Below are 21,761 nucleotides of genomic sequence, written 5' to 3' on the forward strand. Positions count from 1 at the left end.
AAGCTTAGCACTGTGGAGTCCGTATATCATTACACAGCTCTCAGTACACACATCCTGCAAGGGAGGCTCCTAATTGGTATTTTATAGATAAGAAAACAGCTCAGATGGAGAGTGCCGGGCTCGAATGTGAACCAAAGTCTGGCTGACTCGAGTCCAAGCCCAGGACCTCTGCATCTTGGAGAGGTCCTTGGACATCCAGAGAGCCCTGAGCAGAGCAGGGCTCTGCAGCACAGGGTGAGGGTGGCCCTCCTCCAACCCCAGGCAGGCTCATGAACACGGAATCCAATTGGCTGCAAAATGCCAGCCATTTATTAACAAATGCTGCCCCCACTCCTACCCCATTACAGTACCAAGAATCATGGGTCCAACTGTGTGTGTGTGTGGGGGGGAAGCAGTTGGGGAGGACAGTCAGGAAAGCCCCCTGCCCCCACGTCTGTGACCCCTGGGAACACTGCATCAGGCTGGGTGCAAGGCCTCTTCTTTGCCAGGGCCAGCAGGAGCAGGAGGGGAGGTGAGAAGAGAAGCCACTCTGGTCTCTCACCAGGTCTGCCCATCATACGTCCAGCCACGGGAAGCTGGCCTCAGTCCAGCGAGGTACCACCAGCCCTCAAACCGGCCTTGCCTTCTTGGTCTTCTTGGACCTCACAGCCTCATCGTGGGCTTTCCGCTTCTCTGCCAGTTTGTTGGCCTGTGAGGAGAAAGCAGGGAAGGGATCAGGCTATGATGGGGTGGGGGGTGGGGCAAGTCCCCTTCTCCTACACAAGGCCCCCCTTTGAAAGCAGAGGTTCCAGAAAAGGTAATGGGGAAAATGCAAAATGCCTGTTAAAAAAAATACTTGAATAACCTCAGGGTGAGAAAACATGCCTCCATTCTTGCCTTTACAATTTGTATTTTATGGGCCCACAGCTTCTACCTTAGGCTTCCAGAAGCCTGTTCTTTTACACCCACCCCCTGCCCTGTGTGGGAGAGCTGGAACGTCATCCAAGCCTTTGCCTGGTGCTGGTGGGGATGCAACCTGGAACCATCTTTCCCTGGGCCACTGGGCAATGTAATATCTATCAGATAGTTCAACCCAACCATTCCACTCCTGAGAATTCACCCTGCAGAAACAGAGAGGTGCACAGGGACATGCTCAAGGATGTTTTCTGGGAATGACTGAAAATGGAAAATAATCTAATACCAGCAGCAGGGACCAGGCTACATACTGTATGTTACCATGGAGAGAAGTCAGTCCCCATATGGTTAAAGGGAAATACGTACTGCAAAACTATACATACATGTATGCCCCCCACCCCGATAATGTCCATGTTATTACATGCACAAAAGAAACCTGTGGTTCTTTCTACAGATCATACGAGGGCGGCACTGTGAGCTACTTTCATGCCATCCATTACAGAGAACTAGAGGGCATGAGTTTTTTGTTTTTTGTTTTTTTTTTTTAAACAGACAACATTTGTGGCTTTGTGAATAAGGAAAAACAAAATAGAAAGAAGCTTAACAGAAACCCGCCCAGTCCCTTGCACTTATGCACTCCTGTTGAGTAGACCTGTGTAATAGCAGGTCCTGGTTCTGCCAGGACAGCTCTGTCCCCCACAACCTGGCCAACCCAGGAAGAGCTGGGTGCAGAAAGTAGATGGAAGCCCCGAAGAAAGCCTGGCCTGAGGCTGGTGGTGCTGAGATGCCCACAAGGGCCTGGGTGGGGCTGGAGGCTGGGCCACTCGGAAAACCTCAGGAAGAGGCTATGAGGGCACTCAGAGTTTACCCCCGGAGGAGCCAGCTGGGCTTTGCGTTCCCCTGTGCAGCCACACCCAGCAGCCACCCTGGGAGTCTCAGGCCAGCGTGGGCAGCGGGGACTTACCTCACGGATTTTGCGCTTCTTGCCAAACATGATCTTGCGGTAAAGGTACTTCTCCCTCTTCTTCATCATCATGATGGCCAGCCGCTTGGCCTCGCTCTCCTCCTCCTGCACCAGCCGCTGTTTGTCCTCCAGCTTCACAGTGCCAGCTGTCACCCTGGGCTTCTGGGGACACAGGGCAGGTGCCGGTGGGTAAAGGTCACCCCACACTGCCTATCAGTCCCCAGGACTGGCACCAAGACAGCCAGTGGGGCCACTTCCCAGGCTGAGCCCCCTGTCCAGCTCTCTGGTACCTTCCCCTCCAGCCTCTGCTCCTCCAGGGCTGACAGTCGGGCCTCCTCCTCCTTTTCCAAACCAGCCTCCGCATCTTCCTCCTCTTCATTTTCTCCTCCTTCCTCCTCCTCACCATCATCATCTTCCTCTTCCTCCTCCTCTTCTGATTCATTCAAGTTTCCTATAAACAGCTGACGATTTCTGAATGCCCCGGGAGCCTGCTCTTTCCCTTGCAGGTTGAGAACTGGCCCCAGGCACCACCCTCTCTGGCCCTGCCCTCTTTGGCCATGAACATGTGCCAAAGGCAGCTCAGGGCTGTCCCACTGTGGCCTTCTCTGGCACTTCCCCCCACAGCCCCAGCCACCTTCAGAGGAAACCCCAAGCCCCCAACTCCTGAGCTCTGCTGCCTCTTATGTAAATACTGATGATGACCCCAGATCATTCTGCTCAGTTATCTTGAATGTCAGATAACACCTCACTGTAGGATACAAACGTTCATTTCTGCTAAGTCTTACTCTTTTGCCCTGCTGCCCCATTCCCCGGAGCGTGTCACCTTTGTAGCCAAGACAGGAAGCAGCCGGTGCAGCCTCAGGGTCCAGAGCCAGCCCAGAGTATCCTGTTCACCCACCCGACTGCCCAGCCCTGCTCCCTCCTGCTCACCTGGGTCCTCTCCCCGCTGCAGGGCCAGCAGCTTCAGCTTCTCAGGTGGGACGTAATCGCCCTCCTTCTCAGTCACGAAAGGTGAGAGGTGTGGGGGCAGCTGCACCCCAGGGAAGTACTCCTCCACGGGAAGGAGGAGGCGGGCGTTCACAGAGTCAAACACCCACTGGGGCTGCACGTAGTACCTGGTGCAGAGCGGTGGGCAGACGGTCATGGGGGCATTTGCAGGGGCCTTTAGGACAGACCTCCATGTCCGAAACCCAGGGGGAAGAGGGTCTTGGCAGCCTACCTGCCAATGACGGGGGTCTGCTGCCCAGGGCGGTCTACAATCTGGTGGGTAATGCAGGAGTCTGTGACACTGTAAGTGGCTCCAATGCACAGGGACTTGTCCCAGGACACGTCCCCTCCAAAACTCCTACAAGGAGGGGGAGAACCCAAAAGGGTCCCGGGCATGAGCTGCCTGCCCTGGGATCCAGTGGCTGCCTGGCCCACAAACTCACCTCCTAGGACCCAGCTGCCAAGCTCCACATGCCCCGACCTTCCTGTCTGTGCGGACACCCTCCAGCCCTGGCCCAGCAGAGACCTTCTGCCCTCTGCCCTCTGCCTGTCCTTCTGCCCTAAGCTGGTGGTAAGCGGTGGCAGCTGCTCTCTGCTGAGTGCTTATTACGTGCTTGGTGCCACGCTGGGCACTTCCCACGCACCACACTTCAATGAATCCTCATGACATCCCGTGGAGGTGGCCCTGATGTATCCCCACTTGACCGATGTATGCCCAGGGCTGCCCTTGGCGTGGCAGAGCTGGTGCATCAGCCCAGAGCTCCTGGCCACCCACCTGATGATGAAGGCCAGGGCCTCGCGGGGCACCTCGCGGTTCAGGAAGAACTTCAGGCCCTCAAAAAGCTTCTTGTGCTTTTCCTGTGCCTCTAGCTCTTTCCTGCGGTCCTCTTCCTGAGCTGCCATCTCCTGTAGCAAAAGGGGCAAGGCCTCGCACCACCAGCCTGCCCACACCCCCACTGGAGGGCAGGATTGGAGCTGACTCCACCCTGACCCCCCTTCTAGACCCTTCCGGCCAAGGCAACCGGCCTCCCACCCCTGGATGGCAGAGTTCTCACCCCATCACTGGGGAACTCATCCATCTCAGCTTCCTCTTCCGTGGTCGGCACCACTGCGCGGGCCAGGCTGGCACTGAGGGCTACCAGTTTCTAGGGGAAAGAAGCGGGGCTGCAGGGCGGCCTGCCTGCAGGGGGTTGGAGTGACCACCCTGGGACATCAGTGGACAACACCCGAGGGCACCCCCCTAGCCATGACTCCCCCTCCCCACCACACCAGCTCTCCAGAAACAAAGGGGACAGAGCCCACCCTTCTGGGGAGACGCAGGGATGCTGCTCCTGCTTTCACCTCTCACCTCCATAGAGCTCTCGGACTCCAGGGCATACGCGCCGTCACCGGCCTGCATCTCTGCTAGCATCTGACCCTCGAGCTGGGAGGCAAGGAAAGATTCGAGATGGGAACACGACACCCACAAACCCCATCACCGCCAAGCTCCTGGGTCTCGGGAGAAGGCACCTGGCTGAGCACCCTACCTTGGGGGGGTAGAAGAGGTTGAGCGACTGGTAGAGGCGGAAGTTGACAAAGCCCAGCAGGGTGGTATAGAACTCGGTGAAGGTGGCCATGACCCTGTAGTCCACATCTGTTGGATGCTGGGGGCACAGCAGACGCGTCAGCAGTGAGGGTGCAAGTGGGGGGGCAAAGAAGGAGCTGACAACCCATGTGGGGCAGGGGGGCTCTGCCCACCCTGGGATCCCAGGCTCCTTGCAAAGCTCGGCCCTTGGAGTTTTGCTCCAGGGGTAGGGGCTGCATGGCACAGTCCCACCTGGGGGCTCTGGTCAGGTGTCCTGAGGGCTAGAGGCACCCCTAGAGGCCAGAGTCAAATGCCCATGACATGAAAAGGGAGCTCTGAGTGAGGAAATGGAAGCTTTTATTCATGCTGCTCCCGTGACTGGCTGGCCCCCTCCTACCTCAGCTCTCCCCCTGCCCCTTCAAGTCTTGACTTAGACGCTAGTCCTTAGGGAGGGCCTGCCCTGACCAGTCAGAGCTCCTGCCTTTTCCACCACCCAGCCCACGTTCCTTGTTCAGCATCAGCCTCCAGGGCTAGACTGTGTGTGCTGGGAGGGCAAAACTCGCAGAGCCCAGCCCCGAGGAGGGATGGACTGACCCTCTGCTGGAAAACGGTGCCTTAGGAAGGCCAGCCAGCTGATGGCGGTGGCTCTGGAGTGGTCCCCGTTTGCCCCAGTGGGGGCAGTGGGTGGACGGGACTCAGTCCCTCCATGCTCTGGCAGGAGCCTTGGAGCAGATGCTCAAGAATTTAGTGACCCCACCTCGGGCCCAAGCCAGAGAGACAAAGGCACAACCTGAGGGCCCAAGACAGGCTGGGCCCAGCCCCAACAGAGCCCCTGGCAGATGGCGGGCAGGAATGCTGCCTGTCTGGGGCCAAGGCACACAGCCAACCTCACGAGTTGCCAACCCAGCGAGCAGAGAAGTGGAAGAGCTCTAAGACCTAGACCGAGCGCCTCAACTCAGCACCCAGGGAGGGTAACACAGCCCTGCCAAGCCCTGGGATCTGGATGAGAGGATATTCCGAGCAATATCAAAAGTTGGTAACAATCACAATGTCCCTTCTATGCTGTGCGTGCCCAGGGCTGTGAGCTGTTTCTCCACCCTGCCATCAAGATGTGCCTCCAGCCTGTGCTGTGGGGGCTCTGGGGCCATGAGGCGCCCCACCTGTCCCCACCCACTCACACCTCCATCCTTCCATGGGCATCTGCTGGGGCCCTCAATGCGCCTGGCCCAGCATTTGACCTCCAACCTCATTTCTCATGGCAGAGCACTGAGCAGGTCACCCACAGCCACCCCAGGGGAGGGGAGTGACACCAGGGCCTCCGCTACTGCCCGGTTCTGGCAGATACCCCCGTCTTCCTGCTAACAGGAAGCAGCGACAGCAAGCTGGACAAGGAGGAAGGAGGAACGGGCAGCCCAGCCTCTGCCCCCAGGGCCAGCTGTGTGGAGGCTGGCCCTGCACAGCACCCTATTCACCACCCTGGAGGACACACAAAGAGCAGTCTGAGCAGCCAGGGGTGGGGGTAGGGGACATCAGAGACAAGGGAGGGGCGGGCTGGAGAGAAAGGAGGGAAGGGAAGGCAGAGAAATCAGGAAGGAGAGGCGGGATGGAGAGGGGAAGAGGGAAGAGTCACCCATGCTGTGCCAGGAGTAGAGACAGACCACGCCCACCTCTCGTCCACCAGTGACTGCAGCCACACTGCCACCACTGCGGGTTCCAGCCCTTGCACCTCCACCAGCCCCAGTAATGGGGAGCGGCCAGGGGCCCAGACCCCCGCCCCACCCTGAAGCACATAATAAGCTGGGCTGCAACCCCAGCCCCCAGACTGTTCAGCCAGGCAGACAGCACCTGCTCACCACTAAAGGCCCCACCAAGTCCTTTTCCCTGGACCAGCAGGAAGTCCAAACATAAGCCCACAAAACGAGGTGGCTGGAGGCCCTTTGGGGAACCCAAGGCTGATAATGCTTCCATCAGGAGGCAAAAGCAGGATTGCTTTCAAGGGATCTCTGCGGGAGTGTTGGGCTACCCCACCTTGATGGTTGCTGATGTGCTCACAGACATAGGGGACTGGTGGTTTGATGGGCTGAGCTCTCTACCATGGAACTTGCTGTTGACAAGACTGTTGCTGCAAAGGAGAGGCTAGGCCTGCCTATAATTGTGCCTAAGAGCCTCCTCCTGAATGCCTCTTTGTTGCTCAGATGTGGCCCTCTCTCTCTAGCTAAGCCAACTTGGCAGGTGAAATCACTGCCCTCCCCCCATGTGAGATCTGACACCCAGGGGAGTAAATCTCCCTGGCAATGGAGACTGTGACTCCCAGGGAGGAATCTAGACCCAGCATTGTGGGATAGAGAACATCTTCTTGACCAAAAGGGGGATGTGAAAAGAAATGAAGTAAGTTTCAGTGGCTGACAGATTCTAAAAGGAGCCAAGAGGTCACTCTGGTGGGCACTCTTACACACTATATAACCCTTTTTAGGTTCTAATGAATTGGAATAGCTAGCAGTAAAAAACTTAAACTATCAAACTACAACCCAGAACCCATGAATCTTGAAGACGAATTGTATAAAAATGTAGCTTATGAGGGGTGACAATATGATTGGGAAAGCCATAAGGACCACACTCCCCTTTGTCCAGTGAATGGATGAATGAGTAGAAAAATGGGGGCAAAAAAAAAAAAAACAAAAAAAGATAAAAAGAAAAGAAAAGAAAAGAAAAGGCACCCAGTATTCTTTTTTACTTTAATTGTTCTTCACTTTAATTTTTATTCTTATTATTTTTGTGCGTGTGGTAATGAAAATGTTCAAAAACTAATTTTGGTGATGAATGCGCAACTACGTAATAGTACTGTGAACAACTGAATGTACACACTTTGTATGACTGTGTGGTATGTGAATATATCTCAATAAAAATGAATTAAAAAAAAGCTGATTAAAAAAAGGGATCTCTGCCAGGAAGTCCCACGTTTTTAAAAACTCTAAATATGAAGTAGAGCTGCTTGCTACCTGCTTCTCTTGGGCTCATCCTTTCCAAACACACCTCACCCAGTCTGCTGGTCTGAGGGGCTGGCAGGCCAGAAGTGGGAGGGCAGAGAGTTAAGCAAAGCAGCTTGCCCAAGGTCTTGCAGCCTGCTGCCCACAGGGCACCTGACTCCAGGGCTGGGCACTGCCACTGCTCTAGGCTGAGGGCACAGGCAACACTGGTTCCCAATGGCTGCCCTCACTGTTCGCTCTGCACCCCCGACAGGCCAAGCACTGAGCACTTCAAAGGATAATTTTTTCTCAAGTCCTTGCGACAAAGCTTAGAAGGTGGAAACATGTGTTAACTTCAGGCACAGAGTGGTGAGGGCACTTCCCCAAGGTCCCCTCAGCTAGTGGGCGTTGGAGCTGGGCTCTGAACCAGGGAGTCTGGCTCAGGGACTCACGCTCCTAACAACGATGCTGCGGGGACACTCCCAGCCCCACCCCAGTGATTAGGAACCCAGCATGGGTGGACTCCGCAGGACAGCAGAGCGCCCCCCATCATCCACTTCGCCCTTGTCCCCATCCAGGGCAGGAGATAGGGAGTGAGGGCCTGGTGCGAGCCCCTCCCGCCAGCACACTCACGTCGTGGGAGAAGGCGTAGGGGGCGATCCACACGATGGGCTGCCCCAGCACCTCGGCCTGGTAGTAAATGCCCTTGATGGACAGGAAGACCTGGTGGGGGAGGGAGGGAGACAGCAGCATGGTGAAGACCAAGGGGCGGCAGGGAGGGGGGCGGGTGGCCCACCGGGGAGTGCGCCGGGCTCACCTTGCGCAGGGCGCGCGCGGCGATGACGTAGTGCAGGAACTCCACGGTGAGCCGGCGGCACAGCTGGATGGTCTGCACGTGGCACTTGCCGGTGCGTGGGAAGGTGGAGAAGAGGAAGCACATGGAGAGGGCGTCGTCCAGGTCCCGCAGCGCGTCGATGAAGGTGGGGTACCTGTGTGGCCGGGGGGCGGGCAGTGCTCGCAGGCTTGTTCTGCTTGGGCTCTAAGGGGGTCCTGACTTCCTCGCCCCGCCCCATCAGCCACCCCAGGCCTTGACGCTGCCCCCCACCTGACCAGAAAGCCAGGCAGCGCCAGCTTCCCTGCAGCCACCTAGAGACCTGGGAACAGCCTTGGGGCGGGAGGGGAAGGACTCTACCAGGATGTGCCCGCCAACTCAGGCTCAGATATCTCCCCATGGGAGCCTCAAGATCCCCTTGCTCACCAAGCACCCGGCCTCTATCCACTTCTATATTTGAGGAAGAAACCCTTGGTTAGAAGAATTCTAGCTGGAGATCCAGGATGTAAAGTGAAAAGTGCGAAGCTGCCCCAGTGGAACCGGGGAAGGGGGCAGGCCTCCTGTCCTCAGTGCAATCAGGTCCTGGCCTGGCCACAGGGCACTGGAGGGGGTCATGTCTTCCCCGGTTCTCGGCACCCAGAGCTCCATCTAGTTTGCAGAACCAATGAGAAGCAGGTGTTAAAGTGTTGGAACTGGGTCCTGGGCCAGGAAGGGCCGCAGCAAGGAAGCATCTCCAGGAACCCTATGGGAAATGAGGAAGCCAACAAAGGCATCCCTGGGAAAGCGTCTCCTCAGGGACAACTAAATAAAATGGCAAAGCTCACTTGCTCTGAACTCTTTAAGATGATAGAGACTGGAGAAGGACTCCACAAACCCTGAATTGAAGGATTAAGAAAAATCCAAAAAAAAAAAAAAGAAGAGGGAGTTCTGTGACTGGGACCCGCCAGTCCCAGTCCTAAAGGTCACACAGTGGCAGCCCTTGGCCTGGGTGTGGACCACAGAGCCACTCGTGGTAACAGCTTAGAGCCCGACGCACATTCCCTCTGGCCTGGGGACTTGATGCCGCGTACATCCAGGGTGGTGCCACGGTGCTTGGCAAGTGTAAATGGACAAAACAGCCCCCAGGAAACAAAACAGAGCTGTGTTGGGGCTGTTGGTGAGTGGTGCACACACCTGACCCATTCTCTGATGGCAGGTGCACCCACATGAAAAGCAGGCATTTTTTAAACACGGACCCCATATGGCTCCCTGGGGTGGGATACCCTAATGTGGAAGTTACCAGAGGCAGAAAAGCCACATGGAAGAAGGGAAAAACTGATCAGCTGTAAGGCAGGGCAGCCCCCAGGGCTGAAGGCTGTCGCGAAAAACTGGCACTGTGCATGGGACAGCAGTTGAGTAAATCATAGCTGCTGGGGAGGAAAACTGACACAAAAACAAACAGAACAGCCCAGGACTCCTGGAGAAGAAGAGAGGAAGGAAATCTGGAGGTGAAGCAATTGTGCATAAAAGAGCAATCTTAAAAGTTGCACTGCATGTCCAGGGCAAGAGAGAGGTGCAGAAGACTGGAGAAAATGTGAACAGCTCAACGTGGGCTGCTTTCAACATTCAGTATAAGCTTGACCAAGCACTGAAGAGCCTGAACATACAGTCAACCTACAATAAAACCCACAGGCAAGAGGGGGAAACTGGCTTTCACAGTTAGCACGTCACAATAATCAGATGCCTGGATGTGAGCAAAAAATCAGGAAGATATGGCCCGTTTGAGGGAAAAAAAATTCAAACTTCAAAGGAAACAGACATCGGAACAACTCATCAAAGTAGTTCAAACAAATTTCCTAAATCAACTGAGGAAGTTGAAGGAAAATATGAATAGAAATGAGAAAGCTGACGAGAACCAGCCACCATGGACAAGAGCCGTTCCTGTGCACTGCTCTCTGGGAGACAGAGGCGTGGGTCCCCCAGAGGTGTGGAACAGGACACTGCACTACAGGGAGACCTGCATTCCTGGCCCAGCTCTCAGCTCTGACCAGGGCGAGTCACTTCACTTCCCGGCCTCAGTGGCCTCATGTGGAAAATGACACTGTGGGATCATCCCCGGAAACATCTGGGGACAAGTGGGTAGACAGGACTCCACCCCGTCACCCCCCCAAAGCAGAACAGATGCCAGCCTTCCAGGGAAGTTGGCTCTACTGCTTCAAAATAAGATCCTAAAAAACACAGGACCAGAGATGGCCAAGGTCCCTCCACTCTGGATCCTCACTCTCTGCCTCGAGTCAGGCAGGGTCTGCCACGTGTTCGGACCCAGGCCAGGGAGGAGGAAAAGGCTGCTGCTGCCTCCCATGAGGCTAGAGGTCAGCGGCCTGGTTTCCCGGAGCCAATCACCCCCTCTGGTGTCTTTCAGTTTCGTAGCTTTCCACTTTCCAGACAAATCTGACAACCAGGCCCTTTGCAGAAACGGCACTGGCCATTTCAGGGCCACCTGCTTTCCTTTCTAAAGCTCTGGCTACAGAGAAAGGGATGACAAAGAGTAGAACACCACAACCACACTACCGCCTGGGGTGTGTGTGAATCCAGGCATTTACTTTCAAGGTGCTTTTTGGTTTTCATTTTTTCCACCCAGCAGCCCTGTGTCACAGGCAGGACAGGAGTCACCATTATCTCTATTAAAGATGAGGACTTGCTCAGAACAGGGACTGTACCCTGGCCACCAGGCTAATGAGAGGCAGGGTTGGGGTGAGGGGACCCACGATGTAGTTCCAGAGCCAGGCCTTTCCTGGTGGTAGCCCCACTCAATGAAACCAAGTGCATCCATCCTGAAGCTAAGTGGTCTGGGCCATCAGACCCAAGAGAACACGGACCTTCACTGAGCCCAGTGTTTCTCAAGCTTGGTGCTGTTGACAGTTGGGACTAGATAATACTTTCTTGGACTAGCCCCCACTTTGTAGGATGTGCACCATGGGATGTTTAGTAGCAACCCTGGCATCTACACTAGGTGCCAGCAGCACCCTTGGGGGGCTGGGGCTGGGGGTGGGGAATGTCCCTGGCTACAAACCACAGATTGAGCCAATGAAAGAGGGAGACTCCTGAGAAAGCTGAGTAAGGTATGCCTCAGACCACAGAGTGTCCAACTGTCCAGCATGTCTTGGGTCTGACCATGTACCCCCAGAGCCCTGGCTCTCTCCCATCATGGGGCCTTTGCACTTGTTGTCTCTTCCCCTTAGACAGCTTCCCCTGGCTGGCTCAAACATCTCCCTGCCAAGAGACTGCCTCTGACAAGACTGTAACTAAATATCTCTCCCAGCCCCCTTTGTGCTGTTTGCATCCTTCACAGCACTCACTGTGAGCTGCAAACATTAGAGCAGTGTGCCAGTTTATTCTTAGGTCTGTCTCCTCCAAAAGAATGCAAAGTCTCAGGCAGGGTCCATCTTGTCCCCACACTGAATCCCCCATGCCTAGGACAGAGCCCAGCAGTGAATGAGCAGGTGGCAAAGCGCAGAAGGGCTCCTGGCTCACCGCTCCTTGATGATGTGGTCAAGCTTGTAGTTGGGCTTGTTGTCCTTCAGACGCTCCACAGTGTTCCACTCACTCTTCCCATAGGCTTTCCGGAGCTTCCGGACAAATACCTGGAGGAGAGAAAGAGACCACTGATGCCAGGGCCAAGGGGCTCCTGGACACCTCTCTCCCATGGGGGATGCTATGAGGGGTAGGAGGGCTGTGAAAGCCCCCTGAAGCTGGCCATGGGCCATCGCGGTACAACCAGAACACTCAGCCCAGGATGTGCTAAACAGCCAACTCCAAGGAGCACCGAGACTGACCCCCCTGATAACGAGCAGAGTTAGACCAATGCACCCCTTTGACAAATGAACCAATAACAACTTGCAGATGTGCTGCCCTTGGCCTTTGCAAAGTGAGAGTCCACACATTTATGCGTGAAGAAGGCAGGGCAGAGCAGCCCCATTTCTCACCTGAAAAGCAAGGCAGGTTCAGCCTGTGTTCTTAACACCAGACTGTGTTAGCATGAAACCAGCTCTAGGTTTGTGTGCGTGGCTGGCTCATATAGGAAGATGCAGCTGAGGCTGGTGAAGGGCCAGAAGACCCTCTAAATCAAGTGGCTTCTTCCCTCTAAGTACTCCTGGTCAGGCCCACCCATCCCCCACCCCCACCCAGAGGGCTCTCCAGAGTCTCAAAGGCCATCTCTGCTGGGGTGGGGAATGGCAAACCTGGGACAGCCATTTCCCACAAAGGGCTCACTTCCAACGTGGTGACGTTATATAGTTTTGGGAAACCCAGCAACAGAACAGGCCCAGTTTCCCCTCTCTAGCAGGCTTGGGCAAGGGGGATGGCAGCAGCTGCTGGCTCCCCATCCACGGCGTTAGTAGCGACAGTCTACTTTCAATTATTTGCATTTGGTATAAATAGGTTTCTGTTTTCCCTATGGTATTCGAACATTTAATGATTTCCATTTGGGGAATGAAAGGCTTGGTTTCCTGGGAGTACTTGCAGAAAGAATCAGAATAGGAGCAGTTTCTTTGGGCAGAGAGGACAACAGGGAGCTCCTGAAACAGAAACTTCTTTGCCTTGGAGGCAGAAAGTTTAGTCTTTTCAGAGAGAATCGGGAAAGTTACCACAGATAAAGCACTAGACATTGGGCAGTGTGCCGGTTTGAATGTATTGTGTCCCCCAAATGCCATTATCTTTGTGGTCTTCTGGGACAGACGTTTTGGTGCTGGTTAGATTTGCTTGGAATGTGCCCCACCCAGCTGTGGGTGGTGACTTTGGTGGGATACTCCCATAGAGGTGTGGCCCCACCCATTCAGGGTGGGCCTTGATCAGTGGAGCCATATAAAACATGCTGACTCAAAGAGACTGAATGTGTGCAGCTGTGAGTGATGTTCTGAAGAAGAGCAAGCTTGCTAGAGAGGAATGTCCGTTACCTTGGATGCTTTGTGGCCTTAAGACTGTAATTGTAAATAAACCCCCGTTTTATAAAAGCCTATCCATCTCTGGTGTTTTGCATTCTGCAGCATTAGCAAACTAGGACAGATTTTGGTACCAGGAGTGGGGTGCTTTTGCTGCTGAGTTTGCAAATACCAAACATGTTGGAACGGCTTTTTAAATGGATAAGGGGGAATTTCTGGAAGAGTTGTGAGGAGCTTGATAGAAAAGGCCAAAACTGCTTTAAAGAGACTGTTTGTGGAAATATGGACTCTAAAGATACTTCTGATGAGGACTTGAACAGAAATGATGAATGTGTTGTAAACTGGAAGAAAGGCGATCCTTGTTTTAAAGTGGCAGAGAATTTGGCAAAATTGAGTCCTGGTGTCAGATGGAAGGAAGAATCTGGAAGCAACAACTTGGAATACTTAGCTGAGGAGATCTCCAGACTACGTGTGGAGGACATATCCTGGCTTCTCCTTGCAGCTTATAGTAAAATGCGAGCAGAGAGAGATAAACTTAGAACTGAACTCTTGGGTTCAAAGAAACCAGAAGTTGATGGCTTGGAAAATTACGGGCTTCCAGTGGGTAGAATCCCAGAAGCTACAGCCCAACCTGAGGACAAGCCAAGATTGGATAAGGAGTTAAGCAGAAAGGATTTGTGGAAACTCCTATTGTCTGATGGCTTTGACCCCTTCATGCTTCATGCAAAGCCAACAGAATTTTTGCGAGATCTTTATAGACGGAGCCATTGCCGTTCTGGACTGGAGGAGACAGACAAGGAACAAACTGAAGGAAAAATTTCTTCAAAGACAGAGCCATGGAGGTTGAGGTCTGGAGTCAAGAGGTCTCGGGCTGGGAGAGAGGAGCAGCCCACATGCATGGAAAGGGTGAGTTTGCCCTGGAGGTCGAGGGCGGGCCTTCCGCCTCGATGCTCTGGAAGAGTTTTGCCACCTCAGGTCCCAAAGAGGTTGGAGCACATTCCCAGGGAATTGGGGAGAGCCTGGCTGCCACCACACTGTTCTGAAGGGGTTGAGCGTGTGCCCCGGAGATGGAAGGGAATCCGGGAGCTGCCCCGATGTTTGAGGAGGGTGGGGCCGAGAAGGTGGTCTCCCCAATGTGTGGGTATGTTGGAGCACTCACCTAAGCGTTTGGAGAGGAAAGGGCTGCCGAAAAGGCCCTTAGGAAGAGTTAGGCTCCCACTCTCTCAAGCCCCAAGGATGCAACGTTGTTCTGTTAATGACTCTCAGACCTTGAAATCTAATGGAGTTTGTCCTGCAGGTTTTAAGAACTGTTTTGGTCCTGTTAACCCTGTTTTCCTTACTGTTTCTCCTTATGGCAATGGAAATGTTTATCCTATGAATGTCCCTCCTTTGTATATTGGAAGCATATAACTTGTTCTAAGTCCACAGATCCAAGCTAAAGGAAAAGTTTGCCTTAGGACTGACCACGCCTATATTTGAGTTTGATGGGATTTTGTACTTAACTATTGTTACTGAAATGATTTAAGTTTCTGTGGTATTGTGGGATGAATGTATTTTGTATTTGGAAAGATAATGTCATTTTGGGGTCCAGGGGGTGGAATGTGCCGGTTTGAATGTATTGTGTCCCCCAAATGCCATTATCTTTGTGGTCTTCTGGGACAGACGTTTTGGTGCTGGTTAGATTTGCTTGGAATGTGCCCCACCCAGCTGTGGGTGGTGACTTTGGTGGGATACTCCCATAGAGGTGTGGCCCCACCCATTCAGGGTGGGCCTTGATCAGTGGAGCCATATAAAACATGCTGACTCAAAGAGACTGAATGTGTGCAGCTGTGAGTGATGTTCTGAAGAAGAGCAAGCTTGCTAGAGAGGAATGTCCGTTACCTTGGATGCTTTGTGGCCTTAAGACTGTAATTGTAAATAAACCCCCGTTTTATAAAAGCCTATCCATCTCTGGTGTTTTGCATTCTGCAGCATTAGCAAACTAGGACAGGCAGCTCTGTGCAGATAAATTCCACACGTGATCTCAGTTGATCCTCACGCCCCCCTGCCCCCCCAAGTGGCTTGCTCAGAGAGGGTTAAGTAACAGGCCCCTGGTCACAGTTAATGGGTCACAGGGCTGCCCCCAGAGCCCAAGCTCACCTTGTATTCCCGGAACTTGTTGACGATGGGTTCATGGAGGAGGAACTTGATGTCTTTGATGAGGTAAAAGGTTCGGGCTGCTGTGGAGCCCTTGTTAACCTTCTTCTTGTGTTTGGGCTCGTGGGGATAAATGCCCTTCAGGATGCACAGCCGCCTGGAAGACAGAAGCCATGTTTTCTGTCAGTAAATGGGCTCAGTACTGGCCACTGTGAAGCCCAATGTCACCACATGCCAGTGCAGGAGTTGGACACTAACAAGATCCCAGACAAACATATAATTCAGGCTATTGCAAGTACCTGAAAAGAAACAAACAGGGAACTGACAGAAGCAGGTACCCCTTTTAGCTGGCGGATTAAGGAAGGGCCTGGCTGAAAAAGAGCACATGAGCAGAGACCTAAGGAGGAGAAGCAGCCAGGGATATAAAACGTAGAGCGAAAAGCGTCCTAAGAAGAGGAATAAAGGCCAGAGTAAGGCTGGAAAGTGCTGGGTGCTTTTGAAGGACTAAAAGTGGCCCAGGTGGCTGGAACACAGCCAGATGAGGCTGCAGAGGTCAGAGGTGGCCAGGCTGGCAGGGTCTGCAGGCTGTGTCTGACTCCATGAGAAGTGAAGACCCCCAGCTGCAAGATCAGGGAGGGGTCTCTACTGTCACAAAGGAGGGAATGCAGACCCAGCTCCGAGGGCCCCATTCTGATGATTTCAGGGAGACATCATGCAGTTCTCCTCCAGCTTCTCTGCAGACCACACCTAGCAAAGCACAGCTCACTAAAGCAAGGCTGGGCAAGAGAGAGGAGGGACACCCAAATTCCAGAGAGGGTTTGGGCAGCTCGGAGAAAACAGAGCTGTGGTGTACTACAATGAGGATGAGTTATCACTGTGCTATTCACTGCCCAGGCTCCCCAAGGCCCGCTCTTCCACTTCTTTCCAACCTCACCTGAAGTCAGCCAGGCTCAGCTGCAGCTTCTTCCGGGCTTTGTTTCGGGTGATGTAGTTGGTGGCAGAGCCCCGTTCATACTTAGAAAGGTAAAAACAAACCTTCATTAGCAATGATTGCAGTGACTGACATCAAACTCTGGGTGTGCCTTGTTCCAGAGGTAAGTGGCCGAGGTGCTCTGGGGATAGAAAACGCTGTAGAGAGGGAGCCCGTCTGCCTAATGGGGTTCCTCTGCACTGTTCTTGCAGTTATCCAGGGAGAGGACATATAGGTCTGCAAACCATGATGCTAAGGACCATGTGGTTAGCTATGTACCAGACACTCATTACTAGTTCTAAGTATTGGCTGTTAATGGTGGCTACTTCCATGTGTTATTTTATTTAATCCCCACAACCCTGTGAGTTAGGTGCCATTATAAATCCCACTCCACATGGGAAGAAACAGGCTGAGCAAGATTAAAGGTCTCCCAGCTTTTTAAAGTGTCAGAGCTGGGATTCAAACCCAGGTCTGACTCCAGAGCCTGGGTACCTAACTGTTAAGCCAATGTTTTTCAACCTTTTGTCTATTATCACCAACCCCATTCCTGGAGCCTTTTCAGACACTTTTCTTCCTAATCATCCTCTCCTCCTCCAAAGACCCATGAAATTTTAACACCACAGATATACTGTATACCTGTTAGGTAATACGGTCCTTTGGAGGACCACAAACCATAGTGATATCTAAGTTTTTCTCTGCTCTCTCCCCCAACCCAAGAACCAATTTTTGCTCCCTTCAGGATGAAATACATGCCCTAAGCTATATGGCCCTTTCTTTTCCCCATCCAACCATTTAACAGACATTAAGGGGATCTTTACTATGTTCAAAGCATTAAGGTAGATGCTATGAGGGTAACAAAAATAAAAGGCCTAGACTTTGTGCCAAGCACCCCTCAATACTGACCAAGCATGTCCTTTTCGAACATGATCTTCCTCCAGAATAAGACAGCAGAGGACTCTAAGGCTAGTCCCAGCTGTAAAGAGACCGACTTGCAGCCCTCAGAGGAGTATGTTTATGAAAAACTCCACGGTTATGAAACGCACCCTCCATTCATTCTTCCCTTCAGACATTTATTAATTGCTTGTTGAGGGTTGGGCCTGTGCTAGGTCCTGGGGATACCAAGATGGGTTTCAGACTGTCTCATAAAGTTAAGTCTTCGTTAAAAGTATCTTCCATTGCTCTATGCCACACATACCTCTGTCACAACACACTTATACTTTTAAACATTAAAGGGATAAGTGGCTCTCTCTTGCCGGGGGCTGGAGGGGGGAGGATGCAGTGGGAGAATCTTGCAATGTCTGGAGACATTTTTGTTGGATGCTACCAGTACCTAGTGGGTAGAGGTTAGCAGGATGTTTAGCTGCTGAGCATCCTACAATGCACAGGACAATGCTGCCCTCCACCCCCAAAGATTCATCTGGCCCAAACTGTCAAAATGGTTGAGAAACCCTGCTTGCAAAGGAAGGGTTTTCCGTCTTATATCCTTGTAGCTCCAATGGCTAGCACTTAATGGGTGTTCAATAAATGTGTTGGGTTAAAAACAAAATGGACCTGGAAACTTTCCAGCTGAAGGAAACATTTTAGCCAACTGTATCTTCTTCATACGCATCCCCACCACCCACCCCAGGTTCTTCATACCACTCAGGTGATTCTCCATACAGCTGCAAGAACAGTTCCTTGAAAAACTGACCATGTGTTCCCTTTAGCTGCTTCCTACAGCTCTTAGGATAAAACCCAAGCTCCTCACTGTGGCTTACAAGGCACTGCATGATTCGATCACTGTCCAATCCCAGCCATCCTAATGTCTTTCCAATTCCTTACACCCAGCAAACCTTTCCCATACCAGGGTCTTAGCATTGCAGTTTCCTCTACCAGGCTTGCTCGCTAAGGACTCCCATGCCCCAGAACCTATCCAAGTCTCGATCTTCCAATCTTTCAGATTTCAATTTAAATATTGCAGCGTCAGTGAGACCTTCCAAGACAACACTAACTAATATAAGAATCCTTTTGTATTTTTTTCAGTTTCTTCCCTTGTTTGCTTCCCTCCAGGCGCACTTTAACAATCTGTAATAATTGTGGTTATTTACTTTTGTGTCCGTCTTCCTCACTAGAATGTGAACTCCAGGTAGGCAGGGGCCACATCCAACTGTTTACTCCTCCATCGCCAGTACCCAGTACAGGCTCTGGCTCAATGGAAAAAAAAATAATAAGTCAGAGATGATGATCTCCGAGTAACGTTTATCACTCTTCCAGCAAGAGTTATCTCCTCTCGGCCCTGTTTGCGTCTGGTGAAGCTCTGCTTGGTAACCTGAACTCTTTCACAATCCCACTCCAGGGTTCTTTCCTGGATTTCACCGGATGCGTACTGCCGTCTTCGCCCTCCCTCGGACTCCGCTCACTGCTGCCTCCCGTCGCCTCGACCTGGGGTCCCCGAGTTCCGCCGCCCCCATAACCCATCCCCCTGAGTACCCCCAGTATCTCATCCACTCACTTTTTTCTTCTCCAGGCCTCCCATCGCTTCACGCTGAAAGGCCTACAAGCGCCGCGCGGACTGACAGCGCCACTTCCTCCCACACGTGTCTAGTCTAGAGTCCCCGGGTCCTCACACCGCTGGCTACCTGGGCTGTCCAAGGAGGCGCCTGCTTGAATCAAGGGAAATGATGGGGCTTTTGTCATGGAAATTTACAATTAACCCCTTTGAAAAAATAACTAATGACTCTTTTCCGACATCTTCCCTAGCTATGAGCTTATTACAGACAATTTTAAAGTTTAAATGGATGAAGATCTTCAGGCATTTCTATAATCACTCTGACGAAGAGCGCTTGACTTTTGGACCCCGTTGTATGTTGGGATGGAGTGGGGCGGAAGGCTTAGAGACGGCGCAGTGCCTTCTGGGATACAGAAGTGCGCTGACTTCTCTAGGGCGTGAGCGGGGCATACGTTGTCCTGGTAACGGTTGTAGGTTTTGTCGGAAAGTTCCTCGCTCCGCGGAGAACCCGCCTGTAGCTTAGCGAGGTGAGGCTTCGTTCGCAACTTCCGTGGCTTTCGGCGTCTCCTTGTGTCCATTCGCTCCTATGGGGATAAAATGGAGTAGAAGCATTTTCTCTGACAGAGATAGAGAGACTCGAGTGGTCGCTAGCATTTTCTGAGACTTAGCAGCGGTTCAAGAGTGAGGAAAGGCCAGAGTTACAGAACTTGTGGTATATTTTAAATGTAGCACATTCGAGCTTTTAATACGCACACACATAATTTCCGTCTTGTGTGCCTTAAAGCAAAAGTACAGGATTTATACAAATATTCACTCCACCTCAGGGTGATGTAGTATGGGAAGCAGATGTAATTTTAAAACTGGTATTTTCTTCCTTCAGCCCTCTAAATCCCACTTGGAAATGGCCTCAAAAGTCTAAATTTGAGGCCTTTGTGAATGTGACTTTCCCCACAGTCTTGGCCACAGAACTCACCATTAAGAGGTGGAGGCAGACATTAATTGCTGTTGGATGATTGTTATGAACAATGTGAAATTTTATTATCTACTTTGAATTAATTACAGCAAAAATAAAAGTTAGGCTCAGGAAAGCAACAATGAAAAATGAACTGAAATAATGAAATGAAATGAAAGCCAGATGGGGGAGGCAAGCTGGCAAAGAAGACTTTAAAATAACCTGCAAAAGAGGTGTGAGGAAAACCGTAGGCCTGTGGTGTTCACCGTACAAGACAGAAGAGAGTGTTTCAAGAAGGACCCGAGGCTGGCAAAGAGGAAGTGGAAAAGGAGCACCCGTGCCAGAGACAAAACTTCGGGGGATTCACATAACCATGAGAAATCCATTCTGACTGGAGCATGGAGGGCACAATGGGGCAAGGGCAGAGTGATGGTCAGGAGAGGATACAAGTGGATCGCTCATGAAAGGAACTCAGAAGCAGAACAGGTTCATGGGCACACTACCTGTACAGTCGGACAGGGCCCCATACTTAGAAGGGCCCTCACTAGGTTTAATGCTCTAGTGTCGCTGAAACCCTCAACATTTTTTTTTTCAACGAGGAGCTCTTCATTTTCATTTTGCACCAACTCTCATGAATTATATAACTGGTCCTGCACAGAAGGACCATGTTTCAGGAAAGAAGATGAACCCTATTTTGCTCACAGTAATTATGAGCGGTCAGTGGAAGAAAAAAGTGGAGTTTTCCAGGAAAGCAGTTGTATATCTAGATCTGGAGCTCAAAACAGAGATCATGTAGGTACTTCTAATAGCTCCATTTTAAATAGGTGAGGAAATAGAGGCTCAGGGAATTGAAGGAACTTGCCCTAGGTCACTCAGCTGCTAAGCAGTGGAAAACAGATTTTCTCCAGGCTGGCTGAACTCACACTCCACTGCCTAATGAGTTGTGGACAGTCCTAGGCAGCCAACACATAGGTCTCTGCTCTCTGTCTTGATCTCTCCAGAAATTCTTTGTGAAGTACCAAGATTCCCTCACTAACGTGATTAAGAGCCCAGTCTCTGCAAGCAGACACACCTGGATTTATCTCCAAACCTGGACAAGCTACTTTACATTTCTGTATCTCTCTTCTTTATTTGTCAAATGGGGATGATAACAACTGCATAGAGTGGTTGTTGCTTTAAATATTTCCAAATTGTTTTACTTCTAAAAATAGATAATTGTGGCACAGCCAGTTTGGAAGACAGTTTGGCAGTTTCTAAGAAAGCTAAACATAGTCTTACCATATCCAACAGTCACATTTCTAGGTATTTACTCATCAGACATAAATATTAATATCCACACAAAAACTTGCATATAAATGTTTGTAGCATAATCACCCAAAATTATAAGCAACCAAGATGTCCTTCAGTAGATAAATGGATAAATACACTGTGGTACATCCATACAATAGAATATTATTCAGCATAAAACGAGCTTTCAAGCCATGAAGGGACATGGATGAATCTTAAATGCATATTGCTTAATGAAAAAAGTCAGTCTGGAAAAACTCCATCATGCATGATTTCAATTATATGACGTCATGGAAAAGGCAAGACTATAAAAACAAGCAAAACATCAGTGGTTGCCAGGGGTTTGATGGTGGGGGGAGGATTGAATAGGTGAAACATGGGATTTTTTTAGGGTGATAAAACTATTGTGTATGACACTCTAATTTTGGGTACATAATAATATATATTTGTCAAAACTCCCTAGAACTTAAGAGCACAAAGAGTGAATCTTAATGTATGCAATTTTTTTTTTTTTTAATTTAGGAAGTTGGTGGGGATCCCAGAATGGCTTGCAGTATGTGACAAAACAAGCTAACTGTGCTACAAATGAATGGAACAACCTTACTGAAGGGGTGGGGGTTAAGGTACTGGGATAAGTAACTATGAAAATCAGTGGAGTCCGTAAGTCTAAAGGCAAAAGAAACTGTATATAGCACTGCACTCTAGTTTAAAAGTTATGTTCCACTGGGGTATAGGTTAACAATTCTGATGCAGTTATACATGTATACTGGAATTGAACAGTAAGTAAATGGGTGGTAGAATG

The 21,761-nt window shown here is 51.3% G+C and overlaps 1 protein-coding gene across 1 annotated transcript; it reads right to left on the bottom strand.

Annotated features, from left to right (window-relative positions):
* Positions 1-281: 281 nt before the first annotated feature.
* Positions 282-18,838, bottom strand: PES1 (pescadillo ribosomal biogenesis factor 1). The gene is made up of 15 exons (XM_037817217.1): positions 18,724-18,838; positions 16,197-16,276; positions 15,266-15,419; positions 11,721-11,830; positions 8,193-8,364; positions 8,009-8,098; positions 4,372-4,488; positions 4,194-4,268; positions 3,901-3,990; positions 3,621-3,751; positions 3,078-3,203; positions 2,789-2,973; positions 2,149-2,309; positions 1,859-2,020; positions 282-688 (listed from the first exon to the last, which is right to left on the bottom strand). Exons 1-15 carry the CDS (start codon positions 18,745-18,747, stop codon positions 608-610), a joined length of 1,758 nt encoding a protein of 585 aa, XP_037673145.1. The 5' UTR covers positions 18,748-18,838; the 3' UTR covers positions 282-607.
* Positions 18,839-21,761: the final 2,923 nt, after the last annotated feature.

Source organism: Choloepus didactylus, chromosome 23, assembly GCF_015220235.1.
Source record: "Choloepus didactylus isolate mChoDid1 chromosome 23, mChoDid1.pri, whole genome shotgun sequence".
Lineage (NCBI taxonomy): Eukaryota > Metazoa > Chordata > Mammalia > Pilosa > Megalonychidae > Choloepus > Choloepus didactylus.